This window comes from Mus musculus, chromosome 5, assembly GCF_000001635.26.
Source record: "Mus musculus strain C57BL/6J chromosome 5, GRCm38.p6 C57BL/6J".
Taxonomy (NCBI): domain Eukaryota; kingdom Metazoa; phylum Chordata; class Mammalia; order Rodentia; family Muridae; genus Mus; species Mus musculus.
The window spans coordinates 113,226,803-113,242,393 of NC_000071.6; the positions used below are offsets into that span (position 1 = coordinate 113,226,803).

The 15,591-nt window shown below is 48.3% G+C and overlaps 1 protein-coding gene across 2 annotated transcripts; it reads left to right on the forward strand.

The window, feature by feature from the left end:
• Nucleotides 1-106: 106 nt before the first annotated feature.
• Tmem211 (transmembrane protein 211) lies at nt 107-13,421 on the forward strand. 2 transcript variants are annotated; one of them, NM_001033428.2, is made up of 5 exons: nt 107-199; nt 3,960-4,102; nt 7,545-7,761; nt 9,117-9,255; nt 11,227-12,461. In NM_001033428.2, the coding sequence occupies exons 3-5, from the start codon at nt 7,561-7,563 to the stop codon at nt 11,472-11,474; spliced, it is 588 nt and encodes a 195-aa protein (NP_001028600.1). In that variant the 5' UTR covers nt 107-199; nt 3,960-4,102; nt 7,545-7,560; the 3' UTR covers nt 11,475-12,461. The 2 variants fall into 2 exon arrangements, with proteins under 2 accessions (NP_001028600.1, XP_006535084.1); XM_006535021.2 differs by lacking the exon at nt 107-199 and having other exon boundaries at nt 2,893-4,102; nt 11,227-13,421.
• Nucleotides 13,422-15,591: the final 2,170 nt, after the last annotated feature.

Genomic DNA, 15,591 nt, shown 5'->3' on the forward strand with positions numbered 1-15,591 from the left:
ACTCGGGGTGGACGCTTGGATACCCAGTTTGGACCCCAGTATTTAATAGTAGCTCTGGGACCCCTAGCGGTGCCTTCTCCTACCCAGGAAACCATCCCCTCCTCCCATCCTATTTGAGACTGGAGTTGCCCTCTCAGTCCAGCCCATCCGTCAGCCCAGAGTGAATAGCTATTGATTTCAGGAAGGAAACCTTGCACGGGTGAGTACACACTCTTCTCGGACCAGCGCCTCACGTGACCCTGCTCTGCTTACCCACCTGAATGTGACCTTTAAAGGGGAAGACACCTTTTTAAAGCTCACAGATTTACATTCCAGGCCAGAGCTTCTAAGCCAGAGCTGGATGAGGGGAGGTCACATTGTAGAGGTAACCTTGAAGAAGCCTGACCCAAAGTGATGAGGGAATATCAGGGGAGGAGCCGGGCTGGCCTCAGGCACTGCTTAGGGGCCCTGGGAGCCCTAGAACCACACACTGTCGTGTGCTCGTGTCTCTGTGTGGTTTGAAGCTTGAATGTGGAACACAGCCACAGTTTAAAAATCATATGTTCAAAGGAACCCATCCCTCCAAACGTCAAGCAGCCCTGTTGTAGGCCAGGGATCTTGTAGTTGGGGAAACAGAGGCTTTGAGCCATTGTATTGTTTGTCCCAGGTGACAGAGCCAGCAGGCCTGGTTGAGGCATATACTAGTGAAAGAGACCATGTGTTGAAGGACCTCAGGTCTCGCCTGGGCAGCCTGGCCATCTCTGTCTCTATGTATCTATCCCCTATCTGTCTATTTGTCTGTCTGTCTGTCTGTATATCATCTATCTATCTATCATCTATCTATCTATGTATTTATCATCTATCATCTATCGATCATCTATCATCTATCAATCAATTTATCTATCATCTATGTATCTATTTATCTATCTATCATCTATCTACCTAACATCTATCAATTAATTTATCATCCATCTATCATCTATCTACCTATCTATCATCTATCTACCTACCTATCATCTATCAATTAATCTATCTATCATCCATCTACCTATCTATCATCTATCAATCAATTTATCTATCATCTATCAATTATCTATCTATCATCCCTCTATCTCTCATGTATCTCTCATCTATCTATCTCTCATCTATCTATCTCTCATCTATCTATCTATCTATCTATCTCTCATCTATTGATCATCTATCTGCCATGCACATGGTTCAGTGCCACAGCCTCCTGTTCAGCCACTGCTTTCTCTGATCCAGCTCTTATCACTCAGGTCCAGACTCCAGGCCAAAAGCCCTGGGGATATCTCACACACACACACACACACACACACACACACACACACACACACTCCCTCTCATACCTTCAGCAAATCTGGTCAGGTTGACTTTCACCTCCATGGTTGCTGCACAGCTTGACCACTGTTTGTCCATGCTGGGGCTCCACCACCCCATCACTCTGTATTCCAACCACCCGAGAGGCCTCTCTGCTTCTGCTGATGTGCCCTGCATGTGCTGGCCTCAGGGCCTTTGCACCTGCGCCACACTCAGCCTGTAGTGCTCTTTCCACACCTACACACAGCTCCCCCATCTCCACCTTTAGGTCAGACTTGGCTTTCTCACAAGGCTTTGTAAGACCCTTCCACACAGATTATCTCTCTATCCCATTGTTTCCTATGACACTGCCTCACATCTGCTTCATATATTGATTTAGTTCCTCAACATCTCTCTTCCTCAGGCAGGGGTGGGATCCACAGGAGAGAGGCTGTGGCTGTCCTGACCCGTGTTCAGTTCCTAGCACCCAGGAGGGCTGGAGAGATCGCTCAGTGGTTAAGAGCGCCAGTTGCTCTTCCAAAGGTCCTGAGTTCAAATCCCAGCAACCACATGGTGATTTAAAAAAAAAAATGAGGTCGACCTAGCATCCAGGATAGACCGTAGCATGTACTAGATGCTTAATTAGTATGGTGTGGGGTGGAAAGATAATAGGATAGCTACACACATGAGTGGGTGGGAGGAAGGGATAGAGAGATAGATGCTTATAGATAGATGATAGACAGACAGACAGTGATAGAGATAGATACATTGATAAATAGACAGGTAGATGGATAGACAGGTAGGTAATACATAGACATCTAGATGATAATTAGATAGTGGGATGGTTTGATATGCTTCACCCAGGGAGTAGCACTATTAGGAGGTGTGGCGCTGTTCGAGTAGGTGTGGTCCTGTTGGAGGAGGTGTGTCACTGTGGGTGTGGGCTTTAAGACCCTCATCCTAGCTGCCTGGAAGTCTGTATTCTGCTAGCAGCCTTCAGATGTAGAACTCTCAGCTCCTCCTGCACCATGCCTGCTAGATGCTGCTATGCTCCCACCTTGATGATAATGGACTGAACCTCTGAACCTGTAAACCAGTCCCAATTAAATGTTGTCCTTATAAGACTTGCCTTGGTCATGGTGTCTGTTCACAGCAGTAAAACCCTAACTGAGACAGACAGACAGATAGACAGACAGACGGATGGATGATGATGATGGATGGGTGGATGGATGGATGGATGGATGGGTGGATGGGTGGATATAGAGGCCATTTGTCTTAAGGTCCTGTTTTGTTTACATGACCCTAAGTTCCTTTAAAAAAACAAAAAACAAAAAAAGCAAAAAAAAAAAAAAAACCCCTGAGCCCGGCAGTGGTGGTGCATGCCTTTAATCCCAGCACTTGAGAGGCAGAGACAGGCAGATTTCTGAGTTCGAGGCCAGCCTGGTCTACAAAGTGAATTCCAGGACAGCCAGGGCTATACAGAGAAACCCTGTCTCGAAAAAACAAACAAACAAAACAAAACAACAACAACAACAAAAAAAAACCCTGATTATGTCATGTTCCCTACTGTGTTCTGTTGAGGTTGGGGGTCACTGTGAGATCAGGACTTAACCATTGAGAGACTGGGATCCAAACACAGTCAATCTATGGTCAAGGATGTCCAAGTCCAGAGAAGAATACAACAGCTTCACATGGTAGCTGTCCAGCTGCCACTTCTGTGCCCCTCTGACCTGGGGAGCAGGACCTTGGCTCTTGGACCATCTTTGTTCTCTGGCTGGAGCTGGTGGGACAGTTGCCGATGCCCTAACTGTGGTAAACTGGTGGTCACTGGCATGCCCAGCCTCTGCCTTAAACCCTCCACATCTCCAAGAACTTGAGGCTGAGAGGCAGAAGCCTCAACTGTACCACCTGTGAATGGAACAGTGTCCCTCACCAGCTGCTAGCCCAGGTTCCTTCAGCTGTAGGGACCAGCAGGATGACTCTACAGGTAAAGGCACTTACTGCGGAGCCAGGTGGCCTGAGTTTGATTACTGGGATGCATGCTGGGACACCCTGCCCCTCCACTAGACAGAGGAGAAAGTTTCCATTCTGTTTTCTTCAGTCTCCCTGTAGGTGGACTCCGGTAACTGGAGCCTGGCCGGATGTGCTTTGGGGTTATAAAGCCTCACTTAGCTTTCTGGGCACCTGTTCCATTGCAGTGATTTTCTCAGGTGACTAGTCTTTTCAAAGGCTCAGAAACACTGGAGCAGCCCAGGACAGTGGAGGGCGGGGCCGTGGGGCTCCATTCCATAGTCTCCTGGCCTAGAATTACACCCCTGAGATCAGCTGACCCATGGGAGGTGTGGGTTCTGGTGAAAGGGCAAAACCAAGTCCTTTGTCACCCAAGGGATGACTCCTCACGTACTGCCTAACAGCCTCAGAGAGATTTCTAATCTCAGAGTGAAAAGCTCCCTCCACTTGACCATGCCTTCTTTTTCCACCCACCTCTACCTGCCTAGCTAGAGGCACATCCCCTAGCCTGGCTGCTGTGTGCCATGCCTAATGCTGGGATTTCGGTGCTCCTTATAAACATGGAGAAACAGGACCATCTTGCCCAGGATCCCAGGTGAGGGGTGGGGTTCCTTGCCACGTTTAAGTTGCTGACAGATGTTTCAGAACCCCAGACTCCTGCCACAGCAGCTCCAGGCCATTCGCCATTGTTGGGGACCCCCAGAGACAGCTCAAGCAGGCCTCTGCTACCTCCTCCAGCACCAGAACAAGTGGGCACTCCTTCCAGCCTGACAGAAGTGCATCCATTGTTATTTAGGTAAGACTCTGCATTAAACCCCTTGCTTTTTGGTTTTCAATTTAATCTTTAGAAAACTGGTCTTGATTGCCTGTCATGACAGGGATATGCCCCTCAAAGATCCTTGATGGAAATTTAACACTCAGATTCCTGTGTTGATGGTGTCTGGAGGTGAGGCCTTTGGGAGGTCAAGGTGGTAGGATAGATGTGGTCGGGAGGGTGGGTCCCTAAGATGGTTAATGGCTTTGTAAGAAGAGGAGAAGAGGGTTGGGGAGATGTTCAGTCAGGAAGTGCTTGCATTACAAGCCTAAGGACATGGGTTACCCCCCCCCCCACCAGACCCCATGTAAAACACCCAGGAGGTGCTGAGTGTAGGCGCTGACCTTTATTCCCAGCATTCAAGGACAGAGACAGGACCATCACTGAGTTGAGGCTACAGAGCCCAGGATAGTCAGACCCTGTCTCAAAAACCAAACAGACAAAAGCCAAGCGTAGTGCATGCCTGTAATCCCAGCACCGAGGAGAAAGGAGTGGGGCTCAATAGTCAGTCAGCCTAATGAACAAGCACCAGGTCCCAATGAGAGACCCTGCCTCAAGGAACAATGTGGAGGCTCCTGATGAACCACACCTGAGGTTGACCTCTGGTCTCTGTATGCATGTGCCATCATGTTCATTCATGCCCACCATGAAACACTGGGCAAGAAGGGGGAGAAAGAGATGGGGAGCAAAGACTAGACATCTTGCTGGATGCCGAGCAGATGCTCCTCAGTGCTCCTGGTCTTCTCAGTCTCCCATCACCATGAACCCAGATGAGCTTTTTTTCTTTATAAATGACTTAGTCTGCAGTATTGTGTTATAGCAACAGAAAGTGGCCTGAGACAATGCCAAGGGGTCATGGGTCCATATTGTCAGGAGCCATCTAGGAAAGGTTAAGGCTAGCAGATAACTTTCCTAGAGATGCCCCACTGTTTTTGTATGGTCTGTAATGGGTAAAATTCTGAGTTGCAAGGCCATCGGAAATCTCAAGTCAGGATTGATTTTTATTGCTGATATGCCTTCTTCTGTCATAGAGAAGAGTTAGTCTAATGATTTTTGGGCATTAGTCTACCCTACTGGGCAGATTTTTCTGCAGCTCAAGGAAGTTGTAGTGATGCTATGTAGACAAATTGGTGATTTTATAACTCCTAAATGATTTTATAGAACGCTTACTAGATTTATTCGGGGGATTTTGAGCCCTCTATAGTATAAAAGCTGCAATCAAGGTCTGCAAACCTTCGTGTGTCACAGGCTAATTGCACTAGGCTAGAAAACAGGCTTGAAACAAAGTTGCGATCAGTAATTGCACTAGGATGAAAGGCAGGCTTGAAACAAAGTTGCACCCAGGAAAACCATTCCTTCTAAGTGAGCTGTGAAACCATTATCTGATAACTCAAGGTCATAAATTGGGAATACACAATTTATTGTACATGCAAGGACAAAAGATAAAATATTGACTGGATTTATTTATACAAAACTTCAAAACTAATGAGGCACTAGGCAGATGATTTGAATCTTGGCGAACCCATGCTAACTTATGATATAAGAATTATTGTCTTAAATTTTAATGAACTTATGGAGCTAGGGACAGATAATGAATGTTTAATTAGGTGATTAGTTTTAATGGAAACTCTTGTAAACATCCCTGCCGAAACTTCTTATTTGATTTGTGATGAACTTTGGGAACGTAAAGACGCTTGGAAGAACATGTGATCTATCCTCCTGAGAAAGCATAAGCACTAAGAACAACAAGGAAGCAGCTTTTTTTTCTTACTCCCAGGGCTTCTTTCACTTAGCAATACAAAGATAGAAGCTTCTTCTTTCTCTGAGCAATAAAGATTAGAGCTTATTTTTCATACAGAACGAGTGATTTTTTTTTTCTGTGTTGGTGCTTGCTCAATGAAACCTGCTGTTGGGGGATTTTGCTGTACCCACCATATATATGTGTGTGTGTGTGTGTGTGTGTGTGTGTGTGTGTATACATATATATGTGTATATGTATATATGTATGTGTATATGTATGTGCATATGATGTATATGAATAAAGTATAGGTGTGTATACTTAAGTACGCATGAATACTCATGGAGTGGATTGGCCTGGCCAGAAAGTGTGTATGACGTGTGTGTGTGTGTGTGTGTGTGTGTGTGTGTGTGTGTGTGAATGTATGTGTTTCTGTGCATATTTGCGATTTGTAAAAGTTTTTTTTTCCCCTTGGGAGCATGACTTTCTTTTCCTGGTTCACAAAGAGTTAAAGCTCCAAGCCTCCTTCTAGCCTAACCAGCCAGAGGCTTGACTACCAGGCAAAAGAGAAAGAAACCCTTAAGCAATCCTTTACTTAATTCCTTGCTGTTGCTAGCAAGAATTAATTAACCAATGTATATCTGGTTGTCTGTATGTACACCTAAGAGTTAAAAGAGTTTAGAAGCATTCTTGCCAGCCCCAGATAATTAAGTTTGTCCCCTCAGTAATATTAACCCTATAAATCACCCATAGTTGTCACTGGGACCTTCTGCTATCAGCAGGACCCCAAACCTAACCCTAACCCTAACCCTAACCCTAACCCCAACCCTAACCCTAACCCTAACCCTCCCCCATCTGCAGCCTTTCCAAAGAGAGAACTCATGCTGGACCCACCACAGCAACATATCCCCAAATTCTCACCAGAATCCTGCTGGAAACCGAGTGTCTATGTGGTTCCTCCATAGTTCCTAGCATGGGCTACCCACCCCCACATGATGGTCTGAGGAGATGGGACTCTTGATGGCAGTAAGAATCAACCTAGAAACAAGGCAGTCCAGTGTGGCAGGAGCAGACGGATCCACAGACTCCCAAGGAGCTGCCAAAACACCGTCAAATCCTAGTTCACGCTGAACAATGGACAACCTCCATGGCCTCCATGGGGAGGTGCTTGCTGATGGGTCGGTGGGACAGTGCCCCAAGCCCAGCCTGGGAGTATGAGGTTAAGAGATGCCACTCTTTGGGACAGGGCTATCCTTTTGGACAAGGGAGGCATTGTTTTTCTTGTTGTGGTCAACTGTCTGCCTGATACGAAGGGTCTTAAAGAAGGAGGGGTTTGTTCTGGCTGACAGTTTGGGGGTACCGTGTTCATGGTGACACAGTGAGAGGGGCAGCACGGTGGGAGGAACTGCAGGGGTGGGAGCCTGCTACATCTGGAATAGGAAGCAGAGGTGGGGGCGGGGGAAGGCCGATGCTTAGCCCACTTTCTCACTTTTATTCAACCAGAACCCCCAGCGTTGTGCCACCCACTTTCAGGGTCTAGACCGCCTCTCACAGGCACTGAGAGAGACTTGGGTTGAGGAAGTCAGGCATGTGTGAGTGCGCACACTGATGAACGGACCTGGTGTGTCCTGGTGCTGGCTCACTTTGTCTCGCCCTCTTCATCTCTCACCTTGGCTTGCCCCCTAGGTCAGCAACATTCCCGATGGAGGTCGGTGTGAGGGCTGCTCTGGGACTCTCTCTCACCGGCATGTCTGGCCTCAGCCTCATCTCCCCCGCCTGGTTCCAGAGCCTTTCCTCCTCTTATGGTATCTTTACCTACTGCTCCTGGCCACCAGGTGACTGCTGGAACCAAAGCTGTGTGACCTTTGGGTCATTGAAGGACATGCCCAGCTTGGCCTGGAAGGTGAGACACAAGCTCTTCCAGGGCTGCTGCCAAGGAATGGGCTCCAGGGTCCTTTGCTGACCAGTAGGTGTCCCAGTGTCTGAGCACACAGGTTCTCAGCACCCAGCAACTCTCAGGAACACCAAGAAACCCTGCATAGGGGTCTTTACACCTCTGATCTTGGGGTTCTGCAGCGTTGGGTAGGTGTGACTTCTGTCTAGAGGCAGCTCTTAGTCCCCAGAAAACCTTTGTTTGTGCAAACCAGGAAAAGGCATTTTCTTCAAGACACCATACTGCCACCTGCTAGGAAATTGCCGCCATCGATAAGCAAGTCTGTGGTGGCTCTGCAGCATGCCACCCGCAGTGTGCCACCCGCACACCCCTACTTGACTTTACCCCAGGCACTGCTGGGGTTAACAGATGAAAGATGAGGCGTTCAAGTCTTTGGGGTGTCATGGTAATCAACATGGGGAGGGTAAAGACCGGGTACTTAGGCCAGCACTTAAAGGGAAGATTATACAGCCTTCAAAATTGATTACAAAGGTGACATTTTGGATTGGGGGCTTCTGCTAGTGATCCTGGCTAGCGCTTAATCAGAGCAGGATGGAGCAGTTCATTGACCTGAATTTTACTTCTGTTTGACTAACTGTGTGTCTTGATGCAAAGGACTTGCAATCTCGGGATGGGTTTATTTAAGGGAAAACAGGACTATTGTAAGACATGGCTGCAGTGACAATTTTGGACTTTTGGACTTTTGGTTTCTTTGCGAAACACAGGGATATTGTGGGAATATGTTTTCATTTTGATCCCAGGTGTGGATGTGGGCTGCTTCAGACTGTTCACAAAAACTGACTATGACTTGCCTCGTGCTCTAGCAGGGGTGTGATTTTGCCAGCCGCAGGTAGTTTCTGAGATTGCCTGACATTTAGGAATTCTGGGGACTTTTCAGGGGATATATAAATGCTAAGGCTCCAAGAGGTGTTGGGTGTTGGTTGGTGGTTGTCAGTTGGTTGCTGTTGGTCATAGTTTATTAAATACTTGTGTGCAAAGAAAACACAAGAAGAATAAATTAATATCCTGAAGGCAAAGATCAAACTTGCTCCCAAGGGATTCAATGTCCCTAGTCAGCAGGACATAGGCTAATGATAACCCCACCCCTTTCTCTCTACCTCCCCCCTCCCCCCAGTCATTTTTTCTTTCCTATTTGGTGTCAGGGGGGTTGAAAGGGTGGGAAAGGGGTGGAGAAGGGTGGAAGAAAGAAACTACAAAGTAGCCAAGCAAGAGACACACATAGCTGTTGGAAACACTGTAGCAGGAAAACAGGCAGAGTGACTGCCACGTGCCCTATCCCACCTCATCCCTTTCCTCTTTCCAAGGTCTCAGCTGCAACACTTCTGGGAGGCTGGCTTTTGCTGTCAATCAGCGCTCTTCTCCTCTCAGCCTGGGCACTGGCCCCCCGAAGGTTGTTTGCCAGGACGGGCTTTGGTCCGACACCGGTGGTGCAGGCGGCAGCAGGTAGACTCTTACACAGGGTTGAGATTTCTGAGGTGAACCCCAGGATTGTGAACTACTCCCATCTTTAGCAATTCAGGACTTGGGGACAAGGGGGCACAGGATGTTGAAGCCACCCACGTGGACCTGACCTTAGCTGACCTGGTCCTATGCCACCAGTACTATGCACATAATACATTGTGCTTGGGCATGGTGTGTATGTTTGTGTGTCTGTGTGTCTGTGTCTATGTGTGAGCTGGTCTACCTCTATGCTTCTCTTTCATCCACTCATTCTGTACCATGCTTTGTAGCAGTACCACTGCACAGTTCAGTAGGCTGTGCACTGCCCAAGGATGCCCAACCAAGAGCTTAGAAGATGCCGAAGTCTGACCCTCACTTCAGCAGAGGAGGGTGGCTCTTCTCTAGTTCATCGGAAGTCCCACAGAGACCCTCCACCCTCCACCCCTCTCACCTGAGTTAGAACAAGTTCCCACAGGTTCCAGTTTCCCCCCTTTCCCTCCCACTGGGCAGACAGGTCTAGTTGAGGTGAAATCAGATCCAGCCAGCTGGCTGGCTTATACACCTTCCAAGGGCTTCCCATGGCAGGCAGAGGGAAACCCAAGTCTCCTTCTCCTGCCTCAGCCCTCCCTGTCCCGGCCTCACCTCTCCATCTGCCCACTTCTCTCTGATTCTGTAATCCCACACTCACCTCACTGTCCCCTCCTGTCTCTGCAGGGATCTGCTCAGGCCTTGGCATTGTGACATAGCCCTTTACTTCTCAGCAGGAAGCCATCTCTCCTAATCTCCCGTGTCTTGCCTGGCATTACCCGCCTTTCCCACCTCACCTAGGGTCTTCCGGGCTCTGGACTGAGTCTCCTTTCTCTCTGTCAGTGGGAGGACCTCCAAGATGTCTGCTTGTTTTATTTCTATCCTGAACACACACCTAGGAGTTCTGGGAGTCCCTTTTGCTTTTAATTTAGTTTTAATAGAATTTGGATCTTTAGAATCTGTGGGAGAATTACACCTAAGATAGGTAGTGTCAAAACTCCCTAGGAACCTGCAACTTGACACCCCAGAGTTGTACTCCCATGCACACAGTGACAAGCAAAGCAAAAGCAAGATATTCCTCTCTGCCAGGGCTCCTTCCTGGGGTGGGATCCATTTAAAATTAAACATTAGCAAGGTAGGGCACAAAACTCTGAAAAACAATTCACTGTGCTCATGGGACTGAGGATGGAGCACAGGTGCTTGGGCATGGTTTATGTGTGTGCATTGTGTGTCTCTGTGTGTGTGCGCACATGTGTGTGTGCATACATGTGAGTGCATTGCATATGTGTGCATGCATGTGTGTGTGCATGTGTGTGCACATGCATATGTGTCTCTGTGTGTGTATATGAGTGTGTGTGTCTCTGTGTTTGCACATGTGTGTGCATGTGTGTGTACACTCATACACATGAGTGCAAGTGCATATGTGTGCATGTGTGTGTGTGCATGTATAAGTATATGTGTGTGCATGTTTGTATGTGTGTATGTGTGTATGTGTGCACACATGTATGTGCACCTGCATGTGAGTGCATGTGCATATGTTTATGTATGTGTGTGCACATGTGTGCATGTATGTATGTACATGTGCATATGTGTCTGTGTGTGTGAGTGCATTATGAGGGTGTGTCTATGTATGTATCTGTGTGTGTGTGAGTGCATGTGTATGTGTGTGTGTATGAGTTTCTACAGTGGATAGAGAGATGGGTCAATGGATGGATGAGTAGTTGAGTAGCTGGGTAAATGAGTGGGTGGCTGGGTGGCTGGGTGGCTGGGTGTCTGGGTGGGTGGATGGATGGGGACATGGAAGAATGGATGAGTTGATAATTGGATGGATTGCTGAATAAACAGATAGATGTGTAGGGTAGGCAGGGTGCTGGGTGAGTCCTGGGATCACAAATCAGCCCAGAAGCCCTGACCAATACAGTGACTTTCCTTTTCTGCTGCCCCCAGCAGTCTCCATGCTTGTAGGTCTGCTGGTTTTTCCAGCCACTCTGGCTTCCCCATTTGCCAAAGAAATCTGTGAAGGCTCCTCCATGTACCACAGCGGAGCATGCCGGCTGAGCTGGGGCTATGCCACTGCTATCCTCAACATGGTCCTGACCAGCCTGCTTGTCATCAGGTGGCAAGTGACCACAGTCCAGAGAGCAGCCGTCCCCTTCTCCAGTGAGACTCAGAGAGCCATCCTTGTGCCAGAATAAGGAAATGAGTGTCACCCAGGGAAAGCAAAAGACAAACAACAATCTCTACAGTCGAATGAAATTGCTACACACTCAGGTTCATATCCCACCTTATCTGCTACCATGCTGTGTGACCTCAGGCAAGTCAGTTTCCCTTTCTGGACTCATTTACTCTTTGGTACAGTGGGGTTGGCATAATGCCTACTTTGTGGGGGTGTCATGAAGGACTTTGATTTGCCATGAGTTATGACCCATTGTGTGCTGGAAGCTGCTCCCAGCTGGGTGGGGCTCAGGACCCTTTCCCACAGTCCATGTAAGTAAAGAACTGATGAATAGAGGAGAAAACTGTGCTGCTTCTGGGAGCTTGGAGGCCTTCCATCTGGCTCTGATGCCTGTCTATGCTTCTCTTTGTCCGTGATGTTTTCATGTTGATTGTCACCGTGACAGGACCAGGAATCACCTCAGAAAGCAGTCTCCGGGCATGCCAGTGAGAGACTTTCCTCATTGGGTTGACAGAGTCAGGGAGACTCACTTGAATGGGCAGCAGCATTCATGGGCTGGGGTCCTGGTCTGCATGACTTGAGAAACAGAGGCACCAGCACTCATGACTTCGTAACCGAGGACACGACATGACCAACTGCCTCGTGCTCCTGCGGCCATGTCTTCCCTCCAAGACAGACACTGTACCCTCAAACTTTGAGCCAGGACCAGCCCCCAGGGACCACTGCTCTAAACTTGATCCAGATCCAGAGTCACCTGGAAGAAGTTTGTTGGGGATCATCTTGTTTGTATTGAAGGATGAGGGAGGACTGACCACATGGTTAGTACCACTCCCTTGGCTGGGATCCTGTATAAAGGAGAAAGCAAGGCGGGTACCAGTGTTTTTTGCTCTCTTTTCTTTACTGGGGATATGGCATGACCAGCTGCTGCAAGCGCCTGCCACCTAGTCTCCCCCACCATGATGGACTGTGCCCTGGAACTGTGAACTAGAAGAGAGCCCTTCCCCCTTAATTTGGTTTCTCCTGGTATTTTATCACAGCAATAGGAAAAGAAGCTGAGACACGGATCTTTCAGCCTCCGTGCCCAGACCCTAGCCAAAGGCATTCTGGGTGTTATCAGAGGAGACATTAATGTAGTTGGTGAACTGGGGGAGCTTCTATGAAGACATATTCTGCTACAAAAGGGGGGACTACAAAAGGTGGAATATACCTTGACTTCACAGGGTTCTCAATTTTCTCTTCGAACCATCCCAGCAACTCCAGGGGTGGCTTCAGCGCAAGAAGCAAAGGCCTTCCTCTAGCCTTCCTGAGCATGCATACTCTACACACTAGCCTCTCTCTGAGACCCTGAGGCCACATATAATCAGAGTAGAACTGGGCACAACTGGTTGTGGGAGGAATGGCTAGATACAGGGGTGAGGGACCCATGACCCAGTGAGTCACACACCCAGGGTGAAAATGCTCATGGCTGTGTGTATGGCCATGGGGGCCTTTGTTTTCATGTCAGTCGTCCACAAGTCCTGCTGAGAAGATCTTCACAAGTGGGCACAACAGACTCAATGAGGATGGTGGCTGGTAGGCTTGGAGGGTAATACTGTAGAACTGCAGCAGAGATGAAATCCTGTCTCCAAACTGTAGGCAGGGGCAGACGATCCCTGCTCATTTGGCATTGTGAGACGGTCCTGTCTGTTTCTACCCTTCCTTTACATCTTGGGATACAAAAGTCTCATTGGGCACTACTGTGTCTTCAATGCCTCTCACACCCTTTCTCCAATTGCAATTGCTGTGTGTGTGTGTGTGTGTGTGTGTGTGTGTATGCACGCGCGCACGCTCACACACGTTAGGGTAGTCAGCCTGGAGTGCTGGTCCTTGGGTATTATGATGGTTTGATTATGAGTTGTCCATGGGAAGTGGCCCTATTAGGACATGTGGCCTTGTTGGAGTCTTGTGCGCGCCGGACTGGCCAGCAGTAACGACGCTACAACAGGATCCTTCTGCACACGTTTATTGGGAGAGCTTGATTGCAGAGGCGAAAAGACCCCGAGCCCAGAACTGGTGCTGCTTTTATAGGCCTAGGAGAGGCGTGTCTCACACCCGGATTGGTTATGCACTACGCCTCATTTGCATGTTCCTCATCTGATTGGCTACTCTCTCTCAGTACCTCACAGAGCCTCATTATCATACCTCATTTGCATGTCTCACATCTGATTGGTTACTCTCTCTCAGTACCTTACAGAACCTCATTATCATACCTCATTTGCATGTCTCACATCTGATTGGTTATACTCTCAGTACCTTACAGAACCTCATTATCATGCCCGGGCCAGGCAGTGTCTTTGCAAAAAACTTTACTGCATATGTACACATTGGTTGTTTGTCCAAACTTATGCGTGGTGGCCAGCAGTAGTCAGTGCCACTCTGCAACGGCACATGTGGAGGAACTGTGTCACTATGTGGGTGGGCTTTGAGATTTCCTAGTATTCAAGTTCAGCCCAGTGTGGAACAGAGGCTCCTCCTGGCTGCCTATCAAAGACAGTCTCCTTCTGGCTGCCTTCGGATCAAGATGTAGAACTATCAGCTCCTCCAGCACCATGTCTGCCTGCACAACGCCATGCTTCCTGCCCTGATGATGAAAGACTGAATCTCTGAAACTGTAAGCCAGCACCAACTAAATGTTTTATAAGAGTTGCCTTGGCCATAGTGTCTTTTCACAGCAATAAAACCCTAAAACAGGTACTGTCAGGTCCCAAGGAAACTCTAATTCCCCAGACTCCAGACTCTGGACTCTTCCTGATGCCTCCCCCTTATCTACAATAAAACCTTCCCACACCATGGAGTGGGCCATGTAGCCAGTTTACATACAATCCACTGTTTGTTTGTTTTTAGATTGATTTATTTATTAGATGTAAGAACACTGTAGCTGTCTTCAGACACCCCAGAAGAGGGCACCAGATCTCATTACAGATAGTTGTGAGCCACCATGTGGTTGCTGGAGTTTGAACTCAGGACCTTCGGAAGAGCAGTGAATGCTCTTAAGCACTGAGCCATCTCTCCACCTCCCCAATCCACTGTTTTGAGACAAAGTTTCTCAGTGTCAGGGCTGGTGGGCCAGTGACCCCATCTCTACTTCTCCAGCACTGGGATTCCAGATGTGCAGTGCCACACCTAGCTTTCTGCATGGGTGCTGGAGACCAAAGTCAGGTCCTTGTGCTATGTGGCAAGCAGTCCCCCCACTACACCACCTCTACATCTTCTCTCTCTTCCTAGCTCCTGTAGGTTGAATCTTCAATGTCTCAGCTTTGTGTCAGCAGGAGGTGGTGAGCCATTTATAGCTAGGAGCTAGAGGGAGGTCTTTAGGTCACTAGGGGTGTGTCCTTGAAGGGAATTGTGGGACCCTGCCCTGTGGCTGTGAGGTGAGTGGCTTTGCTCTATAGTAAGCTTCGGCCATCATGTGTCCTTCCCAACCTTAAGGCTTAAAATCAGCAAGTCTACCCACCATGGGCTGAGGCTTCCTACACACAAGCCCCAATATTTTCCCAGGATCAGATCACTTCAGATGTCAGTTACAGCAGGGGAGGCTGGTTAGCACTCAGGGAAGGCTGGCTAACACTCAGGGAAAGCTGGCTAACACTCAGGGAAGGCTGGCTAACACTCAGGGAAAGCTGGCTAACACTCAGGGAAGGCTGGCTAACACTCAGGGAAGGCTGGCTAACACTCAGGGAAGGCTGGCTAACATGCTAACAGAGGAAGGAGCCGATAGATGCTCCAGCTCAAAGGCTGAGAGAGTATTTCATCAACTAATCATTCATACAGCTTTCTGCTGCCCACACCAACAGGCCTGGCTTTCTTTTTGGAGTTTTAAAAGTGAGTTGGTTTAAGGACATTGTGTTGGTATGTGTGTTTGTGTGTGCGGGTGTGTAGTGTGTGGTATGTGTGGTATATGAGTATGTGCATTAGTGTGTGTGGTGTGGTATGAGTGTATGTGGTATGGTGTGTGTGTGTGGTGGGAGTGTATGTGTGGTGTATGTGTGGTGTGGTGTGTATGTGTGAGCTTGTGGTGTGAATGGTATGAGCACAAGTGTGTGTGGTGTCTGTATGCGTATGAGTGTGTGTATGGTGTCTGTGATGTCTGTGTGGTG